General features: G+C 60.5%; 1 protein-coding gene across 2 annotated transcripts; it reads right to left on the reverse strand.

Moving 5' to 3' along the window:
* Window positions 1-5,986: 5,986 nt before the first annotated feature.
* Window positions 5,987-13,540, reverse strand: AQP12 (aquaporin 12). 2 transcript variants are annotated; one of them, XM_070269647.1, is made up of 3 exons: window positions 12,351-13,540; window positions 10,210-10,326; window positions 5,987-7,597 (listed from the first exon to the last, which is right to left on the reverse strand). In XM_070269647.1, exons 1-3 carry the CDS (start codon window positions 12,955-12,957, stop codon window positions 7,377-7,379), a joined length of 945 nt encoding a protein of 314 aa, XP_070125748.1. In that variant the 5' UTR covers window positions 12,958-13,540; the 3' UTR covers window positions 5,987-7,376. The 2 variants fall into 2 exon arrangements, with proteins under 2 accessions (XP_070125748.1, XP_001497540.2); XM_001497490.4 differs by having other exon boundaries at window positions 5,988-7,650; window positions 12,351-13,533.
* Window positions 13,541-14,536: the final 996 nt, after the last annotated feature.

Here is a 14,536-nt window from a genome sequence, read left to right on the forward strand (position 1 = left end):
TTGAGGATGCAGATGCAGCTGAGTGACCCTCTGTCCCCAGAGAAGGCGCCTTGGGAGAACAGGGGGCGGGATTGCGCAAGGGGTCCTGTCTCTTCTCAACGACACTCCCACTAGGCAGGCGCAGGTCATGTAGGTTATGTTGTCTTTGTGCCTCATGCCCTGCAGCGGAGGCCAGTGTCACTGTCCTTAGCTCTGCTCATCTTAGTCCCAGACGGGCATCCAACACCAGGCTTGGACAGGCTGGACAACACTGGCCAGCGGGGCGACAGTCTGGGCGTGGAAGGGAGGGGCCAGGTCGCCGGAGCCCCGCCCAGGTCCCCTTGGCGTCAGGCCCCACCCAGCTGCCTCCCCTCCTTTCCTTGTCCTAGGTGGGCCCAGAGGGTCGCAAGGTGACACGTCCCCCGTCTGACGGTTTTGCGCTCTGTGGGGCTGGGAAGGGCTGGTCCAATCCTTTTCCTCTTCCCAAAGAGGGGTTCGGTCTCTCGAAAGAGAGCCGGGGGCGACTTCCGGGGCGCTGGAAGGGAGGGGGTGGATGGGGGGGCCAGACATTCCTGTGGGGGGACCCAGCCCCCCGAGCACATCTGCCTCTCCACACCCAGTTGCGCCCAGCGTGACTAAAGCTTTCGGTAGTTTACGAAGGGAGTATGAATCCTCGCTGACTCAAAGCAACAGGACACAGTAGCCTGCTCGGCAAAGCCCCACAGGCAGGCAGGTGGGGAGACCCCAGCGGCATCGCTCAGCCTCGGGGCAGGGGGCCTGAGGATTCTACAGCAGGGGCCTGGGGGGTCCAGGCCGGTCCTGCGTCCCTGTGACCCTCCAGGCGTGTGTCCCACTCTAGGACTGTAGTCTGTCCACGCTGCTATGACAGAACACCGCAGCCTGTTGGCTTATAAACAGCAGGCATGGATTGCTTACAGTTCTGGAGACTGGAAGTCCCACATCAGGGTGCCAGCGTGGCCGGCCGGTGGGAACCGGAGCCAGAGCACCATCTGCTGGCCTGGCCGGGGCTCCTGGGGGCAACTCCCTGGCTGGGGAAAGGGAGGGGCCAGGGTGGGCACTCCCTCGGGCATCTCCTTTCCTAGATAAGATTTCTAGGACTCCCTCAAAGAGCGAACCTGAGCAGAGGACAGGGACAGACCCACCCTGCCTGCGCTCTCCCTCTGAGTGACCCTGAGAGATGGGCTCTGGACTCGCTGGAGGCCCCTGTGGGTGCAGGCACCACAGGCCTCGGTCCCTCTGTCTGTGACATTGAGGTCAGTCCAAGAGGCCTAACGTTGTCCTGGAGGGTCACTGTCTCCCAGCCAAAATGCTACGGTGGCTCCGCCTCAGACTCGGGGAAGTGTTGCCTGGCCCGGGGAGCCCCAGGAACGGCCTGAGTTGTGGGGCATCGCTGTGGGGCCTGCAAATGAGAAAGCCGCTCGAGGGACAGGATAAATCGCTGCCCGGGATGTGTAGTGGCGACACCTTTGATAAAAGCGTCACCTGTAACAAAGCCACGGCCAAAGACCACCAGGAGACACCTGTCACCAGCAAGCTCGGGGTTTATTACTCACTGCAGCCCACATCTGGGGGAGCTGGGCAGAAGGAGGCATCTCAGGAGTGACTCCTTATAGCATCTGGGCAGGTGGGAGGTGACCCAGGGCAGAGACCAAGGAGGCAGGCATTTGCTCTGGGTTGGGGGTTGTCAAGAGTGAGGCAGTTAGATGACAGCATCTCCATCATCTCTATCGGGAAGGGGGCTAGGGGGAAGCGGGGCTGGAGCTGTTGCTGGGCAACACGACGGGGTCGTCCAGGTGGGCTGCGGTGGGGATGCTGGGGCACAGTCACAGGTGCTAGCTGGGGACCAGGCTGGAGGGCCAGTGCCTGTGACGGTGGGGAAGGCTGCTTCTCTCTCAGTGCCCCCTTCTGGCTAGGGGCATATGGGAGCCGAGGAAACAGACACCTGTGATGTCACAGCTGTGCTTTCTCGTAATCCTGCCTTCTCGCAAGGTCATCTGTAGAACCGTGTCTGTCGTTGGACCAGAGGGAGTGAGTTCTGCCCTTTTGGGGTAGGAGGAGCCGGGGGGTCGTTGAACTGCACGTCTGCAGCACAGGCAATCATCAGAAACAAGAAGACTGCCAGTCCTTGTCGCAGCCATGGACCTGGGGTCTACGTCAGCGGTCAGCAGACTGTTTCCACAAAGGCCAGAAGTTAACACTTTCAGCCTCCTTTGCAACTCGTCAGCTCTGCTGTGGTCGTGTGAGGACAGCCGGAGACGCCGTGGAGATGCGTGGGCTAGGGTGTGTCCCAAGGAAGCTTTATTCACAAAGGCGGCAGCAGGCTGCATTCGCGGGGCTTGCTGCCCCCTGATCTGCGTGTCCACGTGCCGCTGGCGCTGTCCTGGAGGCAGGGGCGGCTTTTCCCTTTAGCCTGTGCATGGACCGTCCTCCAGCTGCTGGATCTGTGCCCTGCAGCTTGAATTCTTTGCTGCAGCCCGGATTCCCCCTGGGCCAGCTGAGAGGAAGGTGGGCTCCACTTTGTCCCACAGCTCGGCCAGGAGATTTAGGGAGGCTTGTCAAGCTCCGACCTTCTAAGATTGAAGGTTGTGATGAACATACGAGGGCACTCTAAGTGCCAAGGGTGGCCTGGGGCTGGAAATCTACCCTTTACAGTGTTTAAAGGAACAGCAATTAAGTGTTTGTCAGCGGGTTCCAAGGATAATCACAGGCAAGATTAGAAAGAAGGCGACAGAAAATCCAAGGATCCGGCCACAGGGGAGATCGGCTCGTGCGTCATCCTGGGGGCCACTGTCTGGAGAGGGTCAGCAAGGGGACTAATGGGACAAACTGGGAGGTAGTCAAGGGTTCCTCTGGCCTCTGTGCTTCGTGGGCAGTGGACCCCACAAATCTGTTACTCCGCCCGGGGACGAGCTGACTGCTCAGCGCTTGCACGTCCTGTCTCCTGCCTGGGGACCACCAAGCAGGACACGAGTTCAGATGTGAGTGTCTGTGTGACATGGAGGCTTTGAGCAGTGGTGTCTCCTGATCTTGCATTTTTTACGAGGTTAGTCTGGCCGCACGGTTGCAACAGTGAGATGGGGCAGGCAGACGGAGCGTGACACTGTGGTCAACATCCCAAGGCGCCCAGAGCTGGTGGACACGAGTAGAACATGCCAGGGGCACTGCTTGGTTCCAGGTCTCCATTCCTGGCCTAGCAAGGGGCTGCCTGTGCCTCCATCCCTGGGAGGCCAGGCTGTCCTTGTTTGGTAAACATGTGGAACATGCGAAAAGAAGGAAGCAGGTGCAGAGAGAGGCTCAGGGGCGAAGTGGCGGTGTTGGTGGTGAGCACGCTGACGAGCAATGCACACCACGCTCTTGTGGGGGCCGGCACTGCGGCAGCTCCCAGGGAAGTAACACCATGGGGGAGGCCTTGCCAGCACCTCCCAAGTCACATCACTGACTGCAATTGTTCTCCTTGCGGAGGGGCCCAGCTGCGCAGGAATGGAGGGCAGAAACCAGCAGGGAAGTCCAGGCTTCCAAGTGGAATAAGGGCCGAGCCGGAACGACAGACCCCACAAGTGGCGGGCGGGAACAGCCTCTGCGGGACTCCGTCCTGGCTGGCATGACTCAGGGCCTAGCTCTCAGCCGCCTCCTGGGCCCAGAAGGATGGGTGACCATCTGGCTCAGGAAGCGAGTGTCTCCGCGTCTCTTCTGGGAGTGGGGGATACAGGGCGACGCCTTCTCTGCTTCCGGGTGCGAGGCCCACAGAGGGGGCGGCCACAGGCAGAACCACCACTTCCCACAGGCAGGGATGAAGCGGTTTCTGAGCAGACCCAAGGGGTCAGCACAGGCGCCCCCACAGTCCTGGAGGGGCTGCAGCCGTTCTCTCTCACGGGCAGGGTGAGAGTCCCTCCCGGGGGCCTCCACACGACACTCACCCCAGGGAGGACACGGCAGACCCGTCCCCCGAGAGCAGAGCCCTGCTCAGCCGGCTGTGCCTCCAGCTGGACACTCTCAGTGAGCCACGTGGATGGTCACCGGGCATTGTCTGGTGCTGGACACTGTGTCGTGCCCTCTACATGGTGAGCCACCTTGCCACCTCATGGGGCTGTGAAAAGTCCCTCTGGATTACAGGTGGAAGAAGCCCCCGTGTCCGCCTCATTTGGAGGCAACAGTCCCCGTAGGTTATTCAGGGTTGTTGGGAAGGAGGCCGGCCATCCTCCCAGTGGTGTGGACTTTCGTCCCTGGTGGTGACACCTCTGACAGTGTCCTGAGGATCCAAGGACAGCTGGACACCCATGACCGCGTTCAAGTCTCTCAGCGGCCCTACCTGACCCGTGGGCAGCGATGAGAGGGCCTCAGCTGAGCAGGGTCCATGGTCAAGCCATGCAGCTGGGCCCTCAGTGTGGGCTGGTGTCTCTGGCCCTGCCCTGCCCTGCGGAGTTCTAAACTGCCCACCAATGGCAGTTGCAACTGTCACTGGGCGTGGCCAGGCAGTGGCTGAGGTCAAAGGTGGCCAGGGAGGGGGTCAGGGGTGACAATTTGCCTTCTGACATCCCTTCCAAACCCAGGGCCAGACTTGTGAGCAGGGGAGGGTGGTCAGGGGTCCTGGGAGATGTTTGTCACCTTCATGATTTGCTGAATGCAGGCCTGGCTGAAGTGACAGGTTTGACCTGTGACAAATAAATGGCAAGCAATAGGAGATTGGAGTATATGAGGAAAGCATTTGGTATAAACCTAATTCAGCCTGACTTTGTTTTTCCAAAAGGGCCTGGCGTGGCCGATGAGCATGCATTGTACATCTGCTTAAGCATTTGCTGTGTCCCAAAGGCAAGAACAAATGCCCTTAAGATGAAGGTGCAACTTCCCCGACATTTGCATTTCCTTAAGGGTAAGCATCTCTCCTCAGGCTAGGAACTAATTGCTGCACTCATCCTGTGATCACCCAGCTCTAGACAACAGACCTGCCACCCTGCTGTGTCCACTGAGACAGCGCCCTACAACTTGCTGTGTCCATCCATTGCTGTGCTGACAGAGCAGTCTCGTGACTGCTGTAAAGGGGACATTTCCTTCATATGTGAAACATGCTCTTTGAGGGTATATAACCACTCTGTACACCCCACTTCTTGGGTACTCATCCTTCCTTGGGGATGGAAGACCTCGGGCTACATGGTCCTCATATTTGTCTCAGAATAAACTCACCTCAATTTTCATTATAGATTGGTTACAGATTACTTTCGTCAACACCTGGGAACTCTGTTCAGGGCCACTGGGGCACTGAGAGGAGGGTTGTCTCCCAGCAGAGGCCCTGGGAGATGAGTTGGAAGAGAGCGAGCCTTCTCATGCCCAGGGTCACAGCTGAGGTCAGGTCCCCAGTGGACATTCCATTGCCCCATCTCACCTGCAGGAACCCCCTGAAGTTTGCTCTGGGGAACCCCATCCCGAGAGATGTTAATAGGGGTCGGAGTGGTGCGGGGAGGAGAGGGGTGCCACGGGAAACGAGTTTGGAGACCAGGCTGCCTCTCAAGGAAAACTCCTGCCTGAGAGGGTTCTCCTCGTCCAGAGCTGGAGTCGGGCCAAGGACGGGAGGCGGCAGCGTCCACAGGGTGGGTCTCCGGGAGCCATAACCAGGCTCACAGGATGAGTATCGAAGTCAAGATGTCTTGTTATAACTGTGTTTGCCAGACTGTTTTTAAACCCAAACTTAGTTAGCTGAAACTGTTAGTGTTAAGTGAGAGTAAATCCATGCCTTGGTCCCCCCGAGGATCCTGTGCTGGGGCCTGGGGAGCCGGCCGCACCCAGCACAGCCCTACCTACTCCAGTGGGTGCACAGTCACTCAAATGCAAACTCGATCGCGTTAGACTTTATAATTCTCAGGACAGCGATTTATAAATGCTTCCCCTATAAATCCCTTCCACGTGAGCATGAAATGTTCCTTAAGTTTGGTTTTTTGTTCCCCAGCTTGTGGATTTTGCTTTACTGTGTTGAAGTTTTCCAAAACAGAGACGTTAAACCCGTCGAATGGTTGTGATAACTTGCTGACATGTTTTATTGAGGTGTCCACGTGTGTGCCACCTTGTGCTAATTTACCACCTGAGCCCCAGCGGTCTCTGTCCTGGTGTCATTTGTGCAGAGGCCACAGGGACTCCTGTGGGGACGGAGAGGCCAGCCAGCGCCCCCCTCAGGTCCTGGGGCCGTCTTGGAAGGAGACCCTCTTCCTTCCCGGGCACAGCCTCTGCTCTCTCTGCTGCTGCTGTGGTGACCCTCACTCAGCACCGGCCTCGCCCTGTGCACACGGAGCCCGACACCATGCCTGCTGGTTGGCGCTCCATCCCGTCACCGCCCTGTGCTCACAGTCCTCTCTGGAAGCCTCTGCAGCTCCATCAGGCCCTCTGGAAGCCACACAGGGCTGGCTCTCAGGCCCTATCCTGGTGGGCCTGGGCCTGCTCACCAGCTCCCAGGGTGGCCCCTTGGAGGAGACAGGAGGAGGCTGGGGCCCAGAGAGAGCAGCCTTGCTGCCAGGCTGGGTGCGGGTGGCTTGAAAGGGGTGAAGGGGCAGCCACGGTGAGCGGGGTGAGGGTTCTTCTCCCCCGCCAGGAAGCTGGTTCAGGGAGACATGTCCTTCACATGGCACCCTCAGGGACAAGATCACCCGGGACCTCTCCTTGGACCCTCCCTCCTGTCCCTCTCAGTCAGAGGTTAGGGTGGGGCCTTGGGCTACAGCCCTTGCCAGCCTCACTCTCTAGATGGCTCCCAGGAACCCCGAGCTGATGGGGCTTTGTCCTCCTGCTGTGGAAGGTTCCAGACCAGCTCTGGTCTCTGGGGAGGAAATGACTGGAGGCTCCTCCCAGCCTGGCAGGGAGCCCTGGTTCTGCAGCGAAGGCCCCAGTGATTGGCAAGCTTGGCCTGGCTGGCTCTGAGGGCCCGGAGGCTGCTGCCCAGAGGCTCAGGGTGCTGGCGGCGGGCGAGATTGGGTGCTCTGTGTCTGGCCCACTTCCCTGCAGCCTCAGGCTCCAGCCACCATCCTTAATGTCCCCAGCAGGTCTCAGGGTGTGGTGGCTGCTCAAACCTCCCTGGGCTGTGGGGGCTGGGGCACGTCCAGGGCAGCCAGGTACCATCTATGGAACCTTCTAGCCTTGGGTCTTCTCAGGACCAGGCTGCCTCCCCCTGGCCTTTCTTAGGTCTTATTTTTCATTCTGATTCTGCAAAGACGCAAGAGACATCTTGTGGGAGGATGGAGGCAACTCAGACCTGGCTCCCCTGTGTGTCTGTCTCACCCTGCCTGCCCTTCCAGAAGCCTGTGTCAGGCCCAGGGAGACTGGCAGGTCTTAGGAATGGTTTATTGAAACGTGGCGTCCAGGGGGGAACGGGGCGTGGGTCTGGTACCTCCTTTAGCTCAGGGAGGTTTCAAGGTCCAGCCTGGGGACCCCACCCTCGTGTGATGCTCACACGGAGAGTGTAGGCTCAGCTGGAGCTCCGTGGCTGCTGCCCCACCCCACGTCGCCCAGGCTCGCGGCCTCTGCACCCCTCTGCGGGCATCTGGGTGTCTCCAGGCCCTGGGGCTGGCTTCCCTCTGGGGACTCGATACTTGCTCTTTTGACTGTAGAACAGGTTCCTCTGGAAAAGGCAAGGAAGGTGACCGTGATACAGCAGGACAGCCAGGACCATCCCTGCGGGAGACGAGTGTCAGACCATAGGGCCCAGCGGGCTCACTGCAACCCCGGACACCCACACCCAGAGCCTCTATAGGAGGAGGAACCTGCAGACCTGGGCCAGGGGCCCTTTCCTGGACTCTGGTCTGGCTCTTCCCAGCATGCCCAGGGCACCTACCCCGTGGAGATGGGGACAAGCCACTGGGAACTGTGTGCCCTTCTAGACCATGCTCAGGGACCTGGGTCCAGCATCCTCTGCACAAACATCCTGAGCCACGTACAGAGCCTGCTGGGCCCCTTGCTTCCCAGGGCTGCCTCCCAAGGTGCTCTGTCATCCGTGTGGGTGGCTGTGTTGGGGGTTGTGAGCGATGGGGGATGTGGGTGGGGCCTGGGCTGGGAAAAGCAGAGGTCTGAGGGGCAGGGGCCAGGCCTGGCCGACTCCTTGTCCCCAGGTTCTGCCCAGAACTCCCAGAGTGGAGGATCCTAAATTCCCACCTGGCCGTCCAGCTCGTTGGGAGGGTAAGTTTGCCAAAGCTGGAGAGGAGAGCACATTTTCTTCAAGGTTGATGTAAATCCTTTAAGGACTTCGTGGAGAGTTAAGAGTTAGTGCCTCAAGTGAAAAATCTCGAAGCAGCCGTGCAAGCCCATTATGTAGAGTGGAGAAAGAGAACACGGAACCATGCCCCTTAAAGAGAAGATGCCTCTTCGAGGGGACACGGGGCAGAGGAGGGGACCACTGCTATTCTTAGTCCCTTTCCTAGGACTGTGTGCACCCGAGAGTGTGATACAATGGAAGCTGAAGTTACAGGTCATAATGATGCCATGTCATCATCCCAGGGACAAGTGTCAGCCTGGGAGCTCTGCAGGCTCGCTTCTCCTCCCACAGGGGAGGCTGGGGCCATCTCCCTGAGAGCCCCCCACTGCAGACCCAGAGGAGTGGAGGAAGCTTCCAGAGTTCCACCGGGCCTCAATGACCCATGTGATAGAGGCATGGAGAGCACTCTGGGGCCAAAGGGCTAAGACCGAAGGCAACGAGACAGAGGACTAAGAGGTTAAAACATCTTCGTTGGGCTAGAAGAAGAGAACAGAAACTTTGAGATAAGCTTTGCTAACTGCAGCTGTGCGTCCTCAGCATAAGCAGCCGTCGTTCACAACTAACCAGGTCTGTCCGTCCCTCCTCAGTATGTGAGCGAGCTGCCTTTCCCAGGAAGTCAGGGTCCAGACATCAAGAGTCAGTCTCTCAAGGCCCAACGCAGGCAGAAGATGAAAACCGACCAGAAAAGTCCAGACAGTCAAGGGAAAAGCAATTCAGTCTTGAAGGTCAAATGCAGGCTGGCGGGAAGGGGCCAACCAGCACGGCCTCATGCGCCCCCTCCTCTACCTAAAGCCCCAGCTGGTGCTCCCCCTTCCCGACCTAAAGCCCCAGCACGTGCTCCCACTCCCCGACCTAAAGCCCCAGCACGTGCTCCCCCTCCACAACCTAAAGGTCAGATAAAAACCCCTCCCAGTTTCCCTGTGAGGAGGTGGATCTGGGTCCTAACTCCCATCTCTTCGTCTGGCTGCCTTTCAATAATAATAATCCCTCTTTCCTTGCCTCAAGCCTGACATTTCAGTTGTTGGCCCTACTCTGCAAGGGATGAAAGGACCTGTGTGGGTTTGGTGACAGCAGGAGATGATATGACAGCAGGCCTCCACCTGTGGCCTCAGACCCTGGGCCTGGAATGGCTTGGATCCCATGGCTGTGGATGGCTCCAACCCCCGATGTGGTCACCCCAGCACAGGGCCTTCTCTGCTGCTCCTCTGCCCTGGGGACAGGTGCAGGCAAGGAAGGGTGCCCAGAGTAGATGGGCTCAGGGGGTCCACCAGCTTCAGGGAGTCACAGGGTGGCCTCACCCAGCGGTTGCAGGGGACAGCCACCCCACGTCACAGCCCTGTCCAGGCAGCATGGTCCCCCTCCAGTCTACCTTGGCCCACTGTCCCCTGAGGCTCCACAGACACAAGGACCAGCACCTGATCAAGGGACCCCTGGCTCTGTGTCTGTGAGGATGCCCTGCAGGGGGTACAGAAACCCCAGCATAGGGAGGCCCCATGGCAGGCACAGTCCTCACCTGTCTGCCTAGTACCTCGGAGGGGTCTGCCTCTCCCTGACCCCTGCCACCTTCCTTTTTTGGTTCCAGCCCCTCCGTGATGAGGTTCAAAGCAAGATGGGCCACTCACAGTCCCTCCCCCAAGATGGTCCAGGAAACAGGTCTCTAACTGGAACAGAGGAGGAGCCCCCATGTCTACACCAGAGGGGAGCCCTCAGAGCCCCATAGGGCAGCCAGGGAGCCCTGACCTGGCATCCATCCCTCCCTTCAGGACTCCACAACCAGGAAGCCTCTGCTCCAGCGGTCCCTGAATGGACTCCCCACCTGCAGGCTGGACCCATAGACATGCCCTCCAGGAACACTTTGTGTGACTGTCCCTGTCCCCAGGCCCTGAGCCACTGCCTAGGGCTGGCCTTGCCACCTGCTCTCAGGGACTCCCAGAGCCAGCACAGGAGCTCCTCTGTGGGCCCCAGCGACCCCTCCCCCTTACCTGTCAGAGGGCCCAGCCAGTACACCTGGGCGTACTCCAGCAAGGTGTGCCCAGAGCAGTGGAAGGTGACGGAGGCGGCCAGGGTGGGGTTGAAGAAGGCGGACGTGAATGGCCCGGCTGCGGAGGGAAGCACAGACCGGCCTTGTCCTGCCGCTGCCTGCAGCCGTCCCTCCAGCAGTGCCAGAGCCCCCCTCCGAAACTCCCCCAGGAGTCCTCCTGTGTGTAGGCCGGAGCTCAGCCCAACTTTGTCCCCTCCTGCTGATGGGAGCCAAGGCCAAAGGTCACGGGGTCAGGGTATAATGGGGATAAGTCTCTCCAGGGATGTCCAACGCCCATCCTGACCTGTCACCCCCAAGGACAGACTCACGTGACCCTGTCCTTTTCTCCACTGCGCCCTACCTTGTGGGAGGTTGTCTTTGAGAGACAGCCACAGAGACAGAGACAGAGACAGGGAGACAGAAAGAGAGGGGGAGAGAGAGAGATCGTGGAAAGGGACTGAGCCTACTGACACAGCACCAGAAGAGAGGAGTGGACAGGACAGGGGAGGGGAGCCTTGGAAAAGCAGCCGGAGCCAGGCCAGCGACCCTCACCACCAGCCCAGGACCACCATCACTGAGCGGGCCGGGCCAGAGCAGGGTCTGGGCCTTGGGGAGAGCAGGTGGCCCCTTGGACATGGAGCCTGAAGCCAGTGGGTAGAGACCAGGCTGCAGACAGCAGCACTGGCTCTCAGGGAAGCGCCTTGGGTGGCTGCTGTGCTGACAACAGGGCTCCTGGGCGTCACTCCAGGATGGGAGCCCAGGCTACCTGGCAGCAGAGCTCTGCTCGTGGCAAGCTCTCTGCTCACCGTGCCTCAGTTTCCCCCCCGTATAAGGACTCTAGTGGCACCTTCCCGGGCCCACTGTGGTGCAGGTCCTGCAGTGTCTGTCCTGTGCCAGGCCATGGTCAGTGTCTCAGAAAGTCAACCCTAAGTGCTGGCTCTGTCCTTATCCGGCTTGGCCCACCCAGGATGGAGACTACGGAGAGCTCGGCCCTCAGGCCCCATCCTGTTATATCCCCAGTGCCCTGAGCAGGAACGAGCTGCTCAGTGAATAATCTGTAGCCCCATCGTCACAGGATGTCCTCTCCAGAGGGCCTGCCAAGTGGAAGGTTCGTGTCCCTCCCAGCATCGGGGGCGGTACCCGGCAACCTTCCTGGAGGGCCCTGCTGTCCTGCCCAGTCCCCATCCCCAGTGCTTGGGGGCGGAGGAGGTGGTCATTCCAGGAGGACCCCTCCCAGGGGTGCAAATCCCACAGACAGAGTAAGGGCAGAGCCCACTCAGGGATTTGTCAGCAGCCCCAGCCTGGCACCTCCAAGTTCTGGCCCAGCTCTGCCCCACTCCAGAGACAGTGGAACACCAGTTAGTGGTTGGTGGGTCCCACACCTGTCCTTGGCTTTCTGCTCCTCTACAAGGATGGGAATGGGCGGGGCATCACCCTGGCAGGGCAGGTGCTCATGGGGGAGCCCAGGACCAGTGACCGAGGGCCACCTGGGGGCCAAAAGCTGAGAAGCGGGTGCTGGTTTAGGCTGAGCCCACGGGCCGATGGCAGCTTCCACAGGGGCTGAGGGACTCCGTGAGAGCTTGGTCAGGAGACTTGGCCTGGGTTGCAGGAGGGAGCCCGGACAGGGAGAGGGGACAAGAGGTGCTGCCCTCTCTGGAGAAATTTAGGGCCAAGTGGGAAGGAAGGACATGGGTGAGGAAGAAATGGCAGGTCTTGGCACTCTAGGAAGGGGCAATAAAGGGCACAGGGGCTTCCAGACCAGATTCTGGGCCAGGCCCTGGAGAAATGACCCTCGCCGCCCCACCTGCCTGGGTGCAGAGCTTCTGGGAGAAACAGCAACAGCTCGGAGTGTGGATGGCCCAGCCAGGAAGGACGGCCTGCTGGTGGCGAGGGCCCCACCCCCACCCCCACTCCCACCCGCACCGTGCTGCATCCAGCCCATCCCACCACCAGGTCCCAGGAAATGGCCACCCCAGTCTGGGGCCTTGCAAGCCCCCTCGGCCAGCAGCCCCTCTCCCGGGTGTCCTCAGGTTCGAGGGGCGTGGCAGCCACACTGGTGCTGAGGTTCAGATGTGGCCCAGCGGAGAGGCAGCCAGGTCTCACCTGTGTAGGCCATGACGGTGACCAGCAGGGCCACGGCCGGCACCCTGTAGATGGGAAGACTGTTCCGGAAGCGGAGGAGGGCCAGGTGGAAGAAGAAGGCGCAGGCGCCTTCCACCAGCGTGCCGTGGGGGACGGTCGTGCTCAGGGCCGAGCTGCAGTGCTCAGCCATGAGGTTCTGGAGGACGTGCAGGTCATTGAGCTCCCAGGACCAGTAGAGCCGGGTCAGGATGCAGGCCGCTTGCATGCCCAGACCCTGGGCTGCCAGCTTCAGCAGCGTGCCCAGCAGAGAGGCCTCGGCCAGAAGGAGCTCCTGCAGCGACACGGCGGGGTTGGCTGAGGCCCCGTCGAAGGTTGCCCCGTGCACCAGAAAAAGCAGGAAGAGCAGGGTCAGCAGCAGGTCCGGGCCAAAGCCCCCGGCCCAGGGCCCGAGCTCCACCAGCATCCGCATCTCCAGGCAGCAGGCTCCCAACTGAGCTGCACCTGCCGCCTCCCGGGCGAAGCTGGCATAGGCGCCCGCCGGGAGCAGAGCCTTGGACACCCTCCTGGCTGCCTGGCAGAGAGCGAAGGTGGCGAAGAAGAAGCAGAGGGACACATTCAGACCGGCCATGGGCCCGGGGGCTCCACAAGGAGCCGGGCTGCGCAGGGGACCTGAGCTGATGTGTCGGGAGCTGGCCCCAAGGGCGAGGGAGCTGTGGGAGAATCCACCTGGGCCGGCTGCCCCTGGGAACGCCACACCTGCGCCCTCGCCTCCATCGCCACCTGCTTCTGGCCCAGGTGCAGAACCAGAAACTCCCACGGCAGACCGCCCCTCAGCCAGGCGTCCTCCCCAGGGTGTGAGACACACGGGCCCTTCACCCGCCTCGGCCAGCCCTGGGTGCTGGAGACAGGCCACAGCTCTTCAAAGCCTCCGTCAGAGCCCATGACTCACAGGCCACGTTGGGGCTGGCGCCACGGGCACAGTCCGGCAGCTCCCTGGCCCTGGGTGAGTCCCCACCTGGGTGAGGGTCCCTGGCTCTGTCTGCACCCTGGGTCACCTGCCACCAGTTCCCTCTGTGCAGGCAGCTGTGTGCTGGGGCCAGGTCTCCCCACAGGAGGAAGCCGTAGGTGCCCAGCCGGGCGGCTCTGGACAGCTCCGGGAGCTGAACCTGCAGAATTGGGCCCTTCTCACCAGATGCTTTGATTTTCTGCCTGGCAGCATAGACAAATAAAAATGCACTTCTAAGGTGCCTGTGAGTCAGTCCTGAACAAAATAGCTGGCTGAGAAATCCAGGTGCTTCCTACGGCCCCCAGAGTGTGGTGACCTGGGAAGAGAGGACCCCTTCTCTCGGCAGGTGGGGTTCTCTGTGAACGCCTCCTTGTCCCATTCGTGCGCTAACGGGCCCCCTTCTGAAGACGTGTTGCTGGGTCCTTGCTCTCAAGTTCAGAGGGACCAGGGAGTTGGGGACACTCCTGGCAACTTGGCAGTGGACACTGGCCAGGATGCAAGGACACAATGTCCTGAGGTTGTGGTCTTGGGGGCTCGAGGTCATCAACGCACCACAGTGACCCTAGGACATGATAGAGGAGGAGCCGACTCGGGGAGGGGGTGCCCTTGCTGAGGATGATGGGGCCACTGCCCCAGACGGGGCAACTACATTGGGTCGCTGAGGACTGGCTGGATTCACCAGCCAACCCGTGGAGGAGCAGCCAATCCAGGCAGAGGGAACAGACTGAGCAAAGTGCAGAGGCCACTAAGGGGGTGGGTGGAAGCATGGTAGGGGTAGAGCCCTGCCCAGCTAGGGAGGGACCTGAGCTCCTCCCTCAGGCCTGTCTTGGAGGGGACCAGGGACAGGCTGAGGAGGGATGTGGCATGTGAGGAGCCCTGTAGCACGATGTCACCAAGAGGAGGAGAAATGAGCTGGGGAGGGGGAGGCAGCTTCTGTCAAAAATCCAGGTCCAGGTGTCCTGGACACAGCACTGTCACCGGCCACACCATGCAGGGGCCAAGGCAGTGGACACAGTGGGGCAGGGGGCTCAACAGGGCAGGTGGGACAATGGAAGATGCGTGCCATGCCCCCTCCCCCCATGACCCGACCCCTGTCCCCCGGGGATGTTTGGGCAGAGCCAGGGAGGTGGGCTCTGAGCACAGGAGCCAGGGCTATCAAAACTGGTTTGAATTTCCTTCCAAGGAGCTCAGCTGAGCACAG

This window comes from Equus caballus, chromosome 6, assembly GCF_041296265.1.
Source record: "Equus caballus isolate H_3958 breed thoroughbred chromosome 6, TB-T2T, whole genome shotgun sequence".
NCBI classification, from domain to species: domain Eukaryota; kingdom Metazoa; phylum Chordata; class Mammalia; order Perissodactyla; family Equidae; genus Equus; species Equus caballus.

Bases quoted from the DNA above. Each gene is read 5' to 3' on its own strand.
- AQP12 (XM_070269647.1), bottom strand. From the start codon at position 12,957: ATGGCCGGTCTGAATGTGTCCCTCTGCTTCTTCTTCGCCACCTTCGCT. The intron at 10,327-12,350 runs GTGAGACCTGGC...TTCCCTCCGCAG, and splicing joins CACCGTCATGGCCTACACAG to CCGGGCCATTCACGTCCGCC. The intron at 7,598-10,209 runs GTAAGGGGGAGG...TGCCTTTTCCAG, and splicing joins CTGGCTGGGCCCTCTGACAG to AGGAACCTGTTCTACAGTCA.